The following is a 14519-nucleotide window of genomic DNA, read 5'->3' as shown; positions in this document are numbered from 1 at the left end:
ATATATATTTTTTTTCAAAATTATCGCTCTTTTTTGTTTATGGTGCAAAAAAACAAAAACGCAGAGGTGATCAAATACCACCAAAAGAAAGCTTTATGTGTGGGAAAAATGGACATCAATTTTGTTTGGGTATAATGTTCACTACTGCACAATTGTCAGTTAAATCGATGCAGTGCCATATCGCAAAAAATGGCCTGGTCATTAAGGGGGCAAATCCTTCAGGGATTGGAGCGGTTAATGCAGGTAAGGCACTAAGACCCCTTTCACACTGGAGGCGTTGTTCGGGCGCTTTATTGCAAAAAAAAAAAGCCTCATCTGCAATCTCCGTGTGAAAGCCTGAGTGTTTAACACTGGGGCGCTGCACTGGCAGAACGTCAAAAAAAAAAAGTCCTGCAAGCAGCTTCTTTGCAGGGCTTTAGGAGCATGAATACACCGCTCCTAAAGCGCCCCTGCCCATTGAAATGGGGCGGTCTGTGCTGATTATCAGCACAGCACACCTGAGGATACCCACACTGGACCACCAGGTATGACACCCATGGCCACCAGGGATGCCAATCAGGCATCACTGATTGGCAGGCATTATTGTTTGGCACTGATTGGCATCCATCAGTGACCATCTGTGCCGCCTTTCAGTGCCATCTATGTGCAAACATCAGTGCTGCATATTAGTGACACATATTAGTGCCCATCAGTGCCACCTCATCGGTAGCGATCAGTGCTCATCGATGAAGGAGAAAACGCACTTATTTACAAAGTTTTGTAACAGAAACAAAAAAAAGATTTTTTTTCAAAATTTTCTGGCTTTTTTTTTTATTTGTTTAGCAGAAAATAAAAATTCCAGAGGTGATCAAATACCACCAAAAGAAAGCTATATTTGTGGGAACAAAATGATAAAAATTTAATTTGGGTACAGTGTAGCATGACCGCGCAATTGTCATTCAAAGTGCGACAGTGCTGAAAGCTGAAAATTGGTCTGGGCAGTTGCCCAGTATTGAAGTGGTTAAAGCGGTAGTAAACCCGCACATTTTTTTTTTTTTAAACCTGCAAAGCAAAAGGCATAATGAGCTAGTATGCACCGCATACTAGCTCATTATGAAATACTTACCTTAGAACGAGGCCCCGACATCTGGCCCGATCCACGCCGAGGGAGCTGACATGCTCCCTCTGCGTTTCTTCCGGGTATCGCGGCTCCGGCGCTGTGAGTGGCCGGAGCCGCGATATCGTCACTCCCGCGCATGCGCGCGGGAGATTTCAGTCCGGCCGCTGCCGGATTTTGACGGCGAGAAACCCCTTGTGCGCATGCGCCGCTGCAGTCAGCGGCGCATACCGAGGGGAATATCTCCTAAACCGTACAGGTTTAGGAGATATTTTTTTTACCTACAGGTAAGCCTTATTATAGGCTTTCCTGTAGGTAAAAGTTAAAAATGTGGGTATACAACCCCTTTAATAGTGTCCAATCAGTCCTCCCGCACCATAGATAGTACACCTGAAAGCTCAACTGGTCAATTGTACTAACCTGGAAACGCGTGCCTCCGCCACCTACTGGCTAACTGTTCACATTGTGACCAGGTTCTACATCGCTTCCTGCGAGTAGCAGCATGGCTACGTCGTGGATAGTTCTATGCATTAGGCGTACCAAGATGGCGGCGCGTTGGTTAGTTCTAGTATTAGGCGTACCAAGATGGCGGCGTCGTGGTTAGTTCTATTATGTATTAGGCGTACTAAGATGGCGGCGTCGCAGCTAACAGAGTGCTGGATATGTCACACGGGCACAGTCATGGCGGGGGCTGCTCTTGCAGTGCTGAGCGATCTGACGGCCCGGAACGTGGTTTGGAGTATGGACTTTATCAGAAGATTGACCTGGAAAAATTACAGTGTCTGAATGAGAGTGAGGAGGGAAGCGGCAAGACAGTGTTCAGAGCCTGGGAGGAGCGGGGGGACCGGAGCCGGGTAATGTCACCCATCTGCCTCTTCTTATGGCTGTTTGTTTATTAGAAGTTAGAAGGGAAGCTTGTATTACAAAGGCCTGATAGTTATTGTTTAGCATGTCTGGCCCACAAAGCAAACGTTTTAAAATACCATTCAAATTGTTTTCTTTATCTCTGAATGCAAAACAAGAAAAAACTACTTTTGTTCCTGCGAGCTGATAACTTCCTGTGCTGTCTGCATCTATCCATCACATTGAGGACTACAGAATGTCCTAAAAAATAGGAGATGGGAGGGTTCCATTGTCCTGATACAGTATGGTTGTCTTAGGCCTCATGCACACGAGACGCAGATGAAACCTCTGTTAAAAAAAAGCTGAAACGCGCGTTTAGAAACGCGCGTTTTGCCACGTTTGCATGTCGCGTTTAGACGCGTTTGCGTTTAGACGCGTTTATAAAGATAACATCATGTAGACCCTCCCCAAGCTCTCAAAGCATTTTTTTTAACTATTTCTGCTATTTTGATCAGAGTGAGCAGCAGCAGCATAGAGAGCAGTTGTACACTTGCATTTGCCGTGTCACTTGCCACGGCACCTGCCACAAGTTGTGGATTGTCCACTTGCCACGTCACTTGCCACAAGTTGGGGATTGTCCACTTGCCACATCACCTGCCACGTCACCTGCCACAAATTGTGGATTGTCCACTTGCCACGTCACTTGCCACATCACCTGCCACGTCACTTGCCACGAGATGTGGATTGTCCACTTTCCACGTCATCTGCCATGCCACCTGCCACAAGCTGTGGATTGTCCACTTGCCATGTCACCAGCCACATCACCTGCCACAAGTTGTGGATTGTCTACTTGCCGCGTCACTTGCCACATCACCTGCCACGTCACTTGCCACGTCACCTGCCACAAGTTGTGGATTGTTCACTTGCCACGTCACCTGCCACGTCACCTGCCACAAGTTGTGGATTGTCCACTTGCCACGTCACTTGCCACAAGCTGTGGATTGTCCACTTGCCACGTCACCTGCCACATCACTTGCCACGTCACCTGCCACAAGTTTTGGATTGTCCACTTGCCACGTCACTTGCCACGTCAGCTGCCACGTCACTTGCCACGAGATGTGGATTGTCCACTTTCCACGTCATCTGCCATGCCACCTGCCACAAGCTGTGGATTGTCCACTTGACACGTCACCAGCCACATCACCTGCCACAAGTTGTGGATTGTCCACTTGCCACGTGACTTGCCACATCACCTGCCACGTCACTTGCCACATCACCTGCCACAAGTTGTGGATTGTCTACTTGCCGCGTCACTTGCCACTTCACCTGCCACGTCACTTGCCACGTCACCTGCCACAAGTTGTGGATTGTTCACTTGCCACGTCACCTGCCACAAGTTGTGGATTGTCCACTTGCCACGTCACTTGCCACAAGCTGTGGATTGTCCACTTGCCACATCACTTGCCACGTCACCTGCCACGTCACTTGCCACGTCACCTGCCACAAGTTTTGGATTGTCCACTTGCCACGTCAGCTGCCACGTCACTTGCCACATCACCTGCCACGTCACCTGCCACAAGTTGTGGATTGTCCACTTGCCACGTCACTTGCCACATCACCTGCCACGTCACTTGCCACGAGATGTGGATTGTCCACTTGCCATGTCACTTGCCACGTCACTTGCCACGTCACCTGCCACGTCACTTGCCACGTCAGCTGCCACGTCACTTGCCACAAGATGTGGATTGTCCACTTGTCACATCACCTGCCACATCACTTGCCACATCACCTGCCACAAGTTGTGGATTGTCCACTTGCCACATCACCTGCCACGTCACCTGCCACAAATTGTGGATTGTCCACTTGCCACGTCATTTGCCACATCACCTGCCACGTCACTTGCCACGAGATGTGGATTGTCCACTTTCCACGTCATCTGCCATGCCACCTGCCACAAGCTGTGGATTGTCCACTTGCCACGTCACCAGCCACATCACCTGCCACAAGTTGTGGATTGTCTACTTGCCGCGTTACTTGCCACATCACCTGCCACGTCACTTGCCACGTCACCTGCCACAAGTTGTGGATTGTTCACTTGCCACGTCACCTGCCACAAGTTGTGGATTGTCTACTTGCCGCGTCACTTGCCACATCACCTGCCACGTCACTTGCCACGTCACCTGCCACAAGTTGTGGATTGTTCACTTGCCACGTCACCTGCCACGTTACCTGCCACAAGTTGTGGATTGTCCACTTGCCACGTCACTTGCCACAAGCTGTGGATTGTCCACTTGCCACATCACTTGCCACGTCACCTGCCACGTCACTTGCCACGTCACCTGCCACGTCACCTGCCACGTCACCTGCCACAAGTTTTGGATTGTCCACTTGCCACGTCACTTGCCACGTCAGCTGCCACGTCACTTGCCACGAGATGTGGATTGTCCACTTTCCACGTCATCTGCCATGCCACCTGCTACAAGCTGTGGATTGTCCACTTGACACGTCACCAGCCACATCACCTGCCACAAGTTGTGGATTGTCCACTTGCCACGTGACTTGCCACATCACCTGCCACGTCACTTGCCACAAGTTGTGGATTGTCTACTTGCCGCGTCACTTGCCACTTCACCTGCCACGTCACTTGCCACGTCACCTGCCACAAGCTGTGGATTGTTCACTTGCCACGTCACCTGCCACGTCACCTGCCACAAGTTGTGGATTGTCCACTTGCCACGTCACTTGCCACAAGCTGTGGATTTTCCACTTGCCACGTCACCTGCCACGTCACCTGCCACGTCACCTGCCACGTCACTTGCCACGTCACCTGCCACAAGTTTTGGATTGTCCACTTGCCACGTCACTTGCCACATCACCTGCCACAAGTTGTGGATTGTCCACTTGCCACGTCACTTGCCACATCACCTGCCACGTCACTTGCCACGAGATGTGGATTGTCCACTTGCCATGTCACTTGCCACGTCACCTGCCACGTCACTTGCCACGTCAGCTGCCACGTCACTTGCCACAAGATGTGGATTGTCCACTTGTCACATCACCTGCCACATCACTTGCCACATCACCTGCCACAAGTTGTGGATTGTCCACTTGCCACGTCACTTGCCACATCACCTGCCACGTCACTTGCCACAAGATGTGGATTGTCCACTTTCCACGTCACCTGCCATGCCATCTGCCACAAGTTGTGGATTGTCCACTTACCACGTCACCAGCCACATCACCTGCCACAAGTTGTGGATTGTCCACTTGCCACACCACTTTCCACGTCACCTGCCACGTCACCTGCCACAAGATGTGGATTGTCCACTTGCCACGTCACCAGCCACATCACCTGCCACAAGTTGTGGATTGTCCACTTGCCACGTCCCTTGCCACGTCCCCTGCCACGTCACCTGCCACAAGTGGATTGTCCACTTGCCACATCACTTGCCACATCACCTGCCACAAGTGGATTGTCCACTTGCCATGTCACTTGCCACGTCACTTGCCACGTCACCTGCCACAAGTTATGGATTGTCCACTTGCCACGTCACATGCCAGTCACCTGCCACAAGTTGTTGATTTTCCACTTGCCACGTCACCTGCCAAGTCACTTGCCGCGTCACCTGCCAGGTCACTTGCCACGTCACCTGCCACAAGTTGTCTATTGTCCACTTGCCACGTCACATGCCAGTCACCTGCCACATGTTGTTGATTTTCCACTTGCCACGTCACCTGCCAAGTCACTTGCCGCATCACCTGCCAGGTCACTTGCCACGTCACCTGCCACAAGTTGTCTATTGTCCACTTTCCACGTCACTTGCCACTTCACCTGCCACGTCACTTGCCACAAGTTGTGGATTGTCCACTTGCCACATCACTTGCCACCTGCCATGTCACTTGCCACAAGTTGTGGATTGTCCACTTGCCACGTCACTTGCCACAAGTTGTGGATTGTCCACTTGCAATTGCAATTGTTTAAAATATTTTTCTAATGGTTTTTCATCATTTGCAATCATTTTTGAGATTTTTAATGTAAAAAAAAAGGTCACCTTTAAAAACGCATATAAACGCAAACGCGGCTAAACGCGGTAGCGGCGTTTTGCCGCGTTTTACCGCGTTTTGCCGCGTTTTGCGTCTGAAACGCAGAAATTTTTGTTTCTGAACGCATTTTTTTGCTTCTGGAAAAACGAGATTAAACGCAACTGCATATAAACGGAAAAAAACGAGACTGTGTGCATGGACACATAGGATAACATTGAATGAGTTCAGGTGCAGTTGAAAAAACTGTCCAACTGCATCTGAACGCGCGTTTAACTGCTTCTCGTGTGCATGAGGCTTTAGGAGCAAACGTGTGTTGCCAGTGTCATGTCACATTCGGCTACCCATCACATTTTGCTACCCGCTGGAGTGTGCATGCGCAACGCCACCATACGCGTTCCAACAGAGGGCCCCTTGCGGGCTCGCTTTGCTCGCCACACTTCGAGCACGGCCTCACTTTGCTTGGAATAAATATAATCAAACTCTATGTCCACTTGGATGGTGGGGTTTGAATTTGGACTCGGGTGGAACGCATACGAAACAATGGCAAAATCAAAAGGGAGGGGGATCTGAATACAGGCACTACAGCTAGGACTCATTACCAGGACTGATAAGGTCTCCTGCATGCTGGGGCTCTTCTAAACTCTTTTTCTCCTGGCAGGAGGAAAGCTGCTGCAAAAAATGCTCCTTGTGCCCCTTTCAAACGGGCTGTCCAATCAGGTCCGCCTGTCAGTTTTTCAGGACAGACCTGATCGGACCGTCCATCCTACTCTATGGCGCGGCGGATGTCAGCGGTGACCTGTCCACTGACACCTGCCGCCATTTAATCATGCCCACAAAAAAAACAGATGGATGGAGGTCTTATTTTCCATCCATTTGATTGGATCGCCTGTCCGTTTCCATCCGATTTCCCCATAGAGGAGAGCGAGACTGTGTCCGCTCTGTAAAGCAGAGTAGACACAGACAGACCTGTCAGTTGGCTGCTTAGCTGGGATCAGTAGAGCAATCTGCTAAACAAGTGGAATCTGCCCATGTGGAATTAAGGCTAAGCCTTGTTTTTTTGTTTTTTTCCCCAAGCGTGTTAAACTCTTGTAAACCCCTATAGTGTACATGGATACATAGGGCTCATGCACACTGCAACTCAAAAAAAGCTGTTTTTACAGGCATTTGAACTTTTATTTCAGCTTGAAAAAGCTTGTACTTTTTTTGTGCTCCTTGTACACATTTTTATTAAGCTTCTTCAAGCTCCTTGTGAGCTTTTTTGAGCATAAGTGTTTTTTTTTTCCCCACAAGCCCTCATAGATAGTATTTTCTTAACCGCTGGAACAAATGTTTTCAAGCTTTTTTAGCTCTTTGGGGCACTAGCTTTTCCCCAAAACACAAGTTTTGTGGGTTTTTTCTGCCTGTATGGGTATATGCCTGAAAAAGCCATAGTGTGTATGGACGCATTTGCTAACCTGGAAGGGAGTTTCCAGGCAGAAAAAATGAGAGCTAAAAAGCCTGTAGGAGCCACTTGTTTGAGCTGCGGTGTACATGAGCTCTTAGGCCAGGGTCTGCAACCCATCGATCGCAAGCTACCTGTCGACCGTGGGTAGATGACAAGTAGACTGGGAACAGGTCTGCGCCACCGACCCTACCTCCTGCTGCTGGTCTCTCTGCCCTCAGCCTCCTCTGCTGAGCCTTCGGTCCTCCTGTCTCCCTCCCCCTCCTCCCTTCGCTGCTGTCATCAGTGCACAGGTAGGATGCTATGGAACACTGCAATGGGAGGAGGAGGGGGGGCATTACTGTGTGTGTGTGTGTGTGTGTGTGTGTGTGTGTGAAGGGGGCAGTGGACACTTCTATGGGCAGAGCCACCCCCATTGCAGTGTCCTCTACCACCATTTACATCACCCCCCCACCCCAATCCCTGCATTCTGAGCGTAGCGCACTCCTGATCCCTGCATTCTCTTGTTTAAAAAGTGGGGGGTGTGTGTATATATATATATATATATATATGTGTGTGTGTGTGTGTGTGTGTGTGTATGTATGTATATATAACATTTTGTGTAGCAATATGGACTACCATTGCAACGAACAGCTTTTCTTTTCCCTGCTTATCTGTATAGCATATTATCCCCCGAGTGCTCAGCGTTACTAGACTCCCATCATATTTGTGAGCCCAACCAAAGGGATTATTTCATCAGATGGCTGTTCCCCCTGCACGACTATACACCCGGACTACATATTCCAGGGATCTTTGCTACCACCAGGGAGATTGCTGGGGAAAGCTATAAAAGTAGCCAGAGACCCACCCCATGCTTTCTTCCTCCTGGGCCTCCTTTTTGAAGGATCTTTCCGTGCAGGGAGAGTAAGGTCATGGCATACTACGTGGTCCACAGATTTCCATCCTGACTGAGAAGGGGTCCAGCGTTGCCTGCTGCGCTTCTGACATCTGATCAGCACCACCTCCTACAGTGCTGCAACCTATGCTTTGTAACGGGTGATCATCACAAGCAGATCCGCAATCAGGGTGTCCATCCCAGATTCGCTAGCTGAAAAGCATCAAATTGGCCTGGTCGTTGGTGAGAGGGCCACTGCCCATCTTTGCAAACCTTTCCTTTGTTGTTTCACTGGAATGCTGTGCACAGACAGCTTTACCTTGGGTACACTTCACTGCACCTTTATTTGAACACTTGTACATAAGCATCTTTAGCTACAGTCATCACAAGATATACTACCACTCTGTTACTACACCTTATTGAATATAATTAACAAGCTCTGACTGCTGGTGAAGACCATCAGATCTGCAATGGGGACATTCTGTCATTGCTACTTAAAGCGGAGGTCCACCCTAAAGTGGACCTTCCGCTCATCGGAACCCTCCCCCCCTCCGGTGCCACAATCGGCACCTTTCAGGGGGGAGGGGGTGCAGTTACCTGGATAATTCAGGTAACTGCACCCACTTCCGGGATAGCTCTCTGCAGAAAGGGGCGTAACTTACGCCCCTTTCCGCAAGTGCCCGCCCCCTTCCCGCAAGTGCCCCGCTGCCTGCTGGGAAACACACAGATCCCAGAGGCAGCGGGGAGCGTCCTTATTGCGCAGCGCGATTCGCGCATGCACAGTAGGGAACCGGGAAATGAAGCCGAAAGGCTCCATTTCCTGATTCCCATACCCAAGATGGCGGCGGCAGGACCCGAGAAACGATCTACAGATCGGCTTCGGGTGCCGACATCGTGGGCGCGCTGGACAGGTAAGTGTCACTATTTTAAAAGTCAGCGGCTGCAGTATTTGTAGCTGCTGGCTTTTAAAAAAAAAAAAAAAAAAACGTGGAGTCCCGGTGGACTCCCGCTTTAAAGGGCCCTCATACCATTCTTGTTTAGCACCATCTTTCATTGGGATCAAAGGTTTAACAGGCTGGCCTGGGTTTGCTCTCTAGAAATATTGTCAGAATTGATGCTTAAAGTTTGTTTATCCCTTCAGGTTATGTTCCAGTGGTACTCTATTGTACATACGGTATGTCACAAAAGTGAGTACACCCCTCACATTTTTGTAAATATTTTATTACCGTATATACTCGAGTATAGGCCGACCCGAATATAAGCCGAGGCCCCCAATTTACCCCCAAAAAACTGGAAAAAATTATTGACTCGTGTATAAGCCGAGGGTGAGACATGCCTGTCCATCCCTGTGTGTCCGTCCATCCCTGTGGGTCCATCCATCCCTGTGTGTGTGTCCATGCATCCGTGTGTGTGTGTGTGTGTGTGTCCATGCATCCGTGTGTGTGTGTGTGTGTGTGTGTGTGTGTGTGTGTCCGTGCAGCCTGCCTGTGTCCGTCCAGCCTGCGTCCCGTCCAGCCTGCGTCCCGTCCAGCCTGCGTCCCGTCCCGGCCCGGCCCGGCCCGGCCCGTCCCGAGCCGAGCCTCCGTCCTTCAGCTCTTCGTCGGCAGCCATTCTAGGATTCAAAAGCCGCGCCTCCGTCGGTGATAGGCGGAACACTCAATTTCCCACTGACTGCTGTTCCGCCTATCGGATGTCCGTGATAGGCGGAACACTCAATTTCCCAGCAGCCTGTGTTCCGCCTATCACGGGCATCGTCTCATCCTCGTCCGTAGTACGAGGATGAGACGATGTCCGTGATAGGCGGAACACAGGCTGCTGGGAAATTCAGTGTTCCGCCTATCACAGGCGAAGGCGGAGGCGGAGGCGGAGGCGCGGCGTTTGAATGTTAGAATGGCCGCTGTCTGTCTGCTCGATACGCTGATCGAGCAGGCAGACAGCGATGACTCGAGTATAAGCCGAGGGGGGCACTTTCAGCCTCAAAAAAGAGGCTGAAAATCTCGGCTTATACTCGAGTATATACGGTAAATCTTTTCATGTGACAATACTGAAGAAATGACACTTTGCTACAATGTAAAGTAGTGAGTGTACAGCTTGTAAAACAGTGTCAATTTGCTGTCCCCTCAAAATAACTTAACACACAGCTATTAATGTCTAAACCGCTGGCAACAAAAGTCAGTACACCCCTAAGTGAAAATGTCCAAATTGGGAACAATTACCATTTTGCCCCCCCCCCATTTTCATGTGACTAGTTAGTGTTACAGGGTCTTAGGTGTGAATGGGGAGCAGGTGTGTTAAATTTGGTGTTATTGCTCTTACTCTATCATACTGGTCACTGGAAGTTCAACATGGCACCTCATGGCAAAGAGCTCTGAGGATCTGAATTAAAGAATTGTTGCTCTATGTAAAGCTGGCCCCTAGGCTATAAAAAAAGATTGCCAAGACACTGAAACTGAGCTGCAGCATGGTGGCCAAGACCATAAAGCAGTTGAACAGGACAGGTTCCGCTCAGAACAGGTCTTGCCATAGTCAAGAAGTTGAGTGCATGTGCTCAGCGTCATATCCAGAGGTTGTCTTTGGGAAACAGACATATGAGTGCTGCCAGAATTGCTGCAAAGGTTGAAGGGGTGGGGGGGATCAGCTTGACGGTGCTCAGACCATATGCTGCACGTTGCATCAAATTGGTCTGCATGGCTGTCATCCCAAAAGGAATCAAACCGTTTGCTGAAGACAAGCAGACTAAGGACATGGATTACTGTTGTCTGAGGAGACCAAGATAAACTTATTGAGTTCAGATGGTGTCAAGCATGTGTGGTGGCAACCAAGTGAGGAGTACAAAAACAAGTGTCTTACCTACAGTCAAGTATGGTGGTGGGAGTGTCATGGTCGGGGTTTGCATGAGTGCTGCCGGCACTGGGGAGCTACAATTCATTGAGGGAACTATGAATGCCAACATGTACTGTGACATACTGAAGCAGGGCATGATCCCTCCCTTCAGAGACTTGGCTGTAGGGCAGTACTCCAACATAACGACCCCAAACACACCTCCAAGACGACCACTGCCTTGCTAAAGAAGCTGAGGGTAAAGGCTATTGGGCATCTTTAAACAGAAGGTGGAGGAGCGCAAGGTCTCTAACATCCACCGACTCTGTGATGTCATGAAGGAGTGGAAGAGTAATCCAGTGGCAACCTGTGAAGCTCTGGTGAACTCCATGCCCAAGAGGGTTAAGGCAGTGCTGGAAAATAATGGTGGCCAAAATATTGACACTTTGGGCCCAATTTGGACATTTTCACTTACGGGTGTAGTTATTTTGACGGGACAGCAAATTTACATTGTTATACAAGCTGTACACTCACTACATTGTAGCAAAGTATAATTTCTTCAGTGTTGTCATATGAAAAGATATAATAAAATATTTACAAAAATGTGAGGGGTGTACTCACTTTTGTGAAATACTGTATGTGTATATAATATTCTGTTGCCATCTGTATTAACTGGCATTTAAAGAGGAAGTAAACCCCAATGGGTTTTACTTCCTCTTTTGCTTGCTGCAAAGCCTGCAAATGAAAAGCATAATGGGCTAATATGCATCACATACTAGCCCATTATGTGCTACTTACCTGCAAAAGAATCCAGCGTTGTCCTTTGTGTAGGCAGCGTCCATCTTCTGGCCCCTCTTCCTTCTGGGCCACGGACTCCGGCTCTGTGATTCGGCAAAGCCGCATGACGTCACTCCCACGCATGCACACTGGAGTCGCGATTAACGGCACAGGCTAGGGAAGAAATGGCACTTAGTTTTGTTCCTTCCCCGCGCATGTGAGATATTTCCACTACCTATAGGTAAGCCTTATTCTAGGCCTACCTATAGGTAGAAGTCCAAAAAGAGGGTTTGCAACCACTTTAACCACTTGCCGACCGCCGCACGCCGATGTACGTCGGCAGAATGGCACGGGCAGGCATAAGGGCTTACATGTACGTCCCTTGCCTCCCGCGGGTCGGGGGCCCGATCGGGCCCCCGCCCGGTGCCTGCGGCGGTCGGTATTCGTTCGGGAGCGATCCCGGACGAGGGGACGGCCATTCATTCATGGCCACCCCCTCGCGATCGCTCCCGGCGAATGAAATTGTCCGGTGACATCACTTCCTCTCCTGTAATGTAAACACAGGAGAGGAAGTGATGTATTCTCTCCTCCGTGTCGGTAGTTTTCGTTCCGGCACCGAGGAGAGAGCATCGGTGAGTTGCACAAGCACTACACTACACAGTAGAACATGCCAGGCACACTCACACCCCCCCTTTACCCCCCGATCACCCCCCAATTACCCCTGCCCCCCCAGTCACAGTGACACCAATTGCTTTTTTTTTTTTTTTTTGCATTGGTGTCATTTGTGACTGTAATAACTGTTAGGGCAGTTAGGGTTAGCCCCCTTTAGTTCTAATGTGCCCCCCTAACCCCCCCAATAAAGGTTTAACCCCGTGATCACCCCCCGTCGCCAGTGTCACTAAGGCAGGGTTCACATTGCAGCGGTTTATGAGAACGAATGTGATTCGCACCGCACTGCAGTGCAAATCACATCCGATCTCTGTGCGATTCGAGTTCAGCCATTCGCCGCACCCGCCGCAAATTCGCACGGGACCCTTTTTTTGGCCCGCAGCAGAATCGGATCGCATGGGTGTTCACACCATGCGATCCGAGTTTGCAGATCGCACTGCGATATGCGAACTGATCTGGGGGTGTCAGTAACATTTCACTGACACTCCCAGCAGTTCGCATAGGGCAGTGTGAACTGCCGCCGGGAGGCATGCGATGCGGGAACCCGCCGCGGATTCGTGGCGTTTCCGCATCGCTCCAGTGTGAACCCAGCCTAATAAGCGATCATTTTTCTGATCGCCGTATTAGTGTCACAGGTGACGCTAGTTAGGCAGGTAGGTATTTAGGTTCGCCGCAGCTTTTTGTAGCGCCAGGGACCCCCATATACTACCGCATAAAGCCCCCTGATTGCCCCCTAGTTAACCCTTTCACCAGTGATCACCATATAACTGTTACAGGTGACGCTGGTTGGTTAGTTATTTTTTTATAGTTTCAGGGCACCCGCCATTTATTACCTAATAAAGGTTTAACCCCCTGATCACCCGGCGGGTGTCATTTGTGACTGTAATAACTGTTAGGGCAGTTAGGGTTAGCCCCCTTTAGTTCTAAGGTACCCCCCTAACCCCCCCAATAAAGGTTTAACCCCGTGATCACCCCCCGTCGCCAGTGTCACTAAGGCTGGGTTCACATTGCAGCGGTTTATGAGAACGGATGTGATTCGCACCGCACTGCAGTGCAAATCACATCCGATCTCTGTGCGATTCCAGTTCAGCCATACAGATAGTATGGCTGAATTCGTGTCGCACCCGCCGCAAACTCGCACGGGACCCTTTTTTTGGTCCGCAGCAGAATCGGATCGCATGGTGCGGACCAAAAAAAGTGTGTAGCCATACTATCGCACTGCGATATGCGAACTGATCTGGGGGTGTCATTAACATTTCACTGACACTCCCAGCAGTTCGCATAGGGCAGTGTGAACTGCCGCCGGGAGGCATGCGATGCGGGAACCCGCCGCGCATTCGTGGCGTTCCCGCATCGCTCCAGTGTGAACCCAGCCTAATAAGCGATCGTTTTTCTGATCGCTGTATTAGTGTCACAGGTGACGCTAGTTAGGCAGGTAGGTATTTAGGTTCGCCGCAGCTTTTTATAGCGCCAGGGACCCCCATATACTACCGCATAAAGCCCCCTGATTGCCCCCTAGTTAACCCTTTCACCAGTGATCACCATATAACTGTTACAGGTGACGCTGATTGGTTAGTTATTTTTTTTATAGTTTCAGGGCACCCGCCATTTATTACCTAGTCTCACTAGTGTACCCCTAAATTTAGGGGTGTCTACTTTCCAAAATGGGGTCATTTGGGGGGGGTTTGTGCCATCTTGGCATTTTATGGCCTTCAAAACTGTAACGCCCTTAGAAAGCCTGAAGGCGGTGCTTGGTTTTCGGGGCCCCGTACGCGGCTAGGCTCCCAAAAAGTCCCACATATGTGGTATCCCCGTACTCAGGAGAAGCAGCAGAATTTATTTTGGGGTGTCATTTCACATATGCCCATGGCATGCGTGAGCAATATATCATTTAGTGACAACTTTGTGAAAAAAAAAAAAAAAAAGTTTGTAATTCTCCCGCAACTTGTGGCAAA

General features: G+C 49.9%; 1 protein-coding gene across 2 annotated transcripts in view; it reads left to right on the top strand.

Annotated features, from left to right (window-relative positions):
- The first annotated feature begins 1709 nt into the window (after positions 1–1709).
- The window catches only part of PITHD1 (PITH domain containing 1), a 49082-nt gene continuing 36272 nt past the window's right edge, over positions 1710–14519 (top strand). Inside the window, exon 1 of one of the 2 annotated variants that reach the window (XM_077482071.1) lies at positions 1710–1950. In XM_077482071.1, the coding sequence (XP_077338197.1) occupies positions 1759–1950 (192 nt within the window). In that variant the 5' untranslated portion in view covers positions 1710–1758. The remainder of the gene's footprint in view (positions 1951–14519) is intronic. The other variant, XM_077482070.1, reaches the window with a different exon arrangement.

The sequence above is a fragment of the Lithobates pipiens genome, unplaced genomic scaffold (assembly GCF_037356315.1).
Source record: "Lithobates pipiens isolate NorthernLeopardFrog02 unplaced genomic scaffold, aLitPip1_a1.2 Scaffold_16, whole genome shotgun sequence".
Taxonomy (NCBI): domain Eukaryota; kingdom Metazoa; phylum Chordata; class Amphibia; order Anura; family Ranidae; genus Lithobates; species Lithobates pipiens.
The sequence above is the reverse complement of the archived record's forward strand: the minus strand, read 5'-3'. Positions and strand labels throughout refer to the sequence as shown.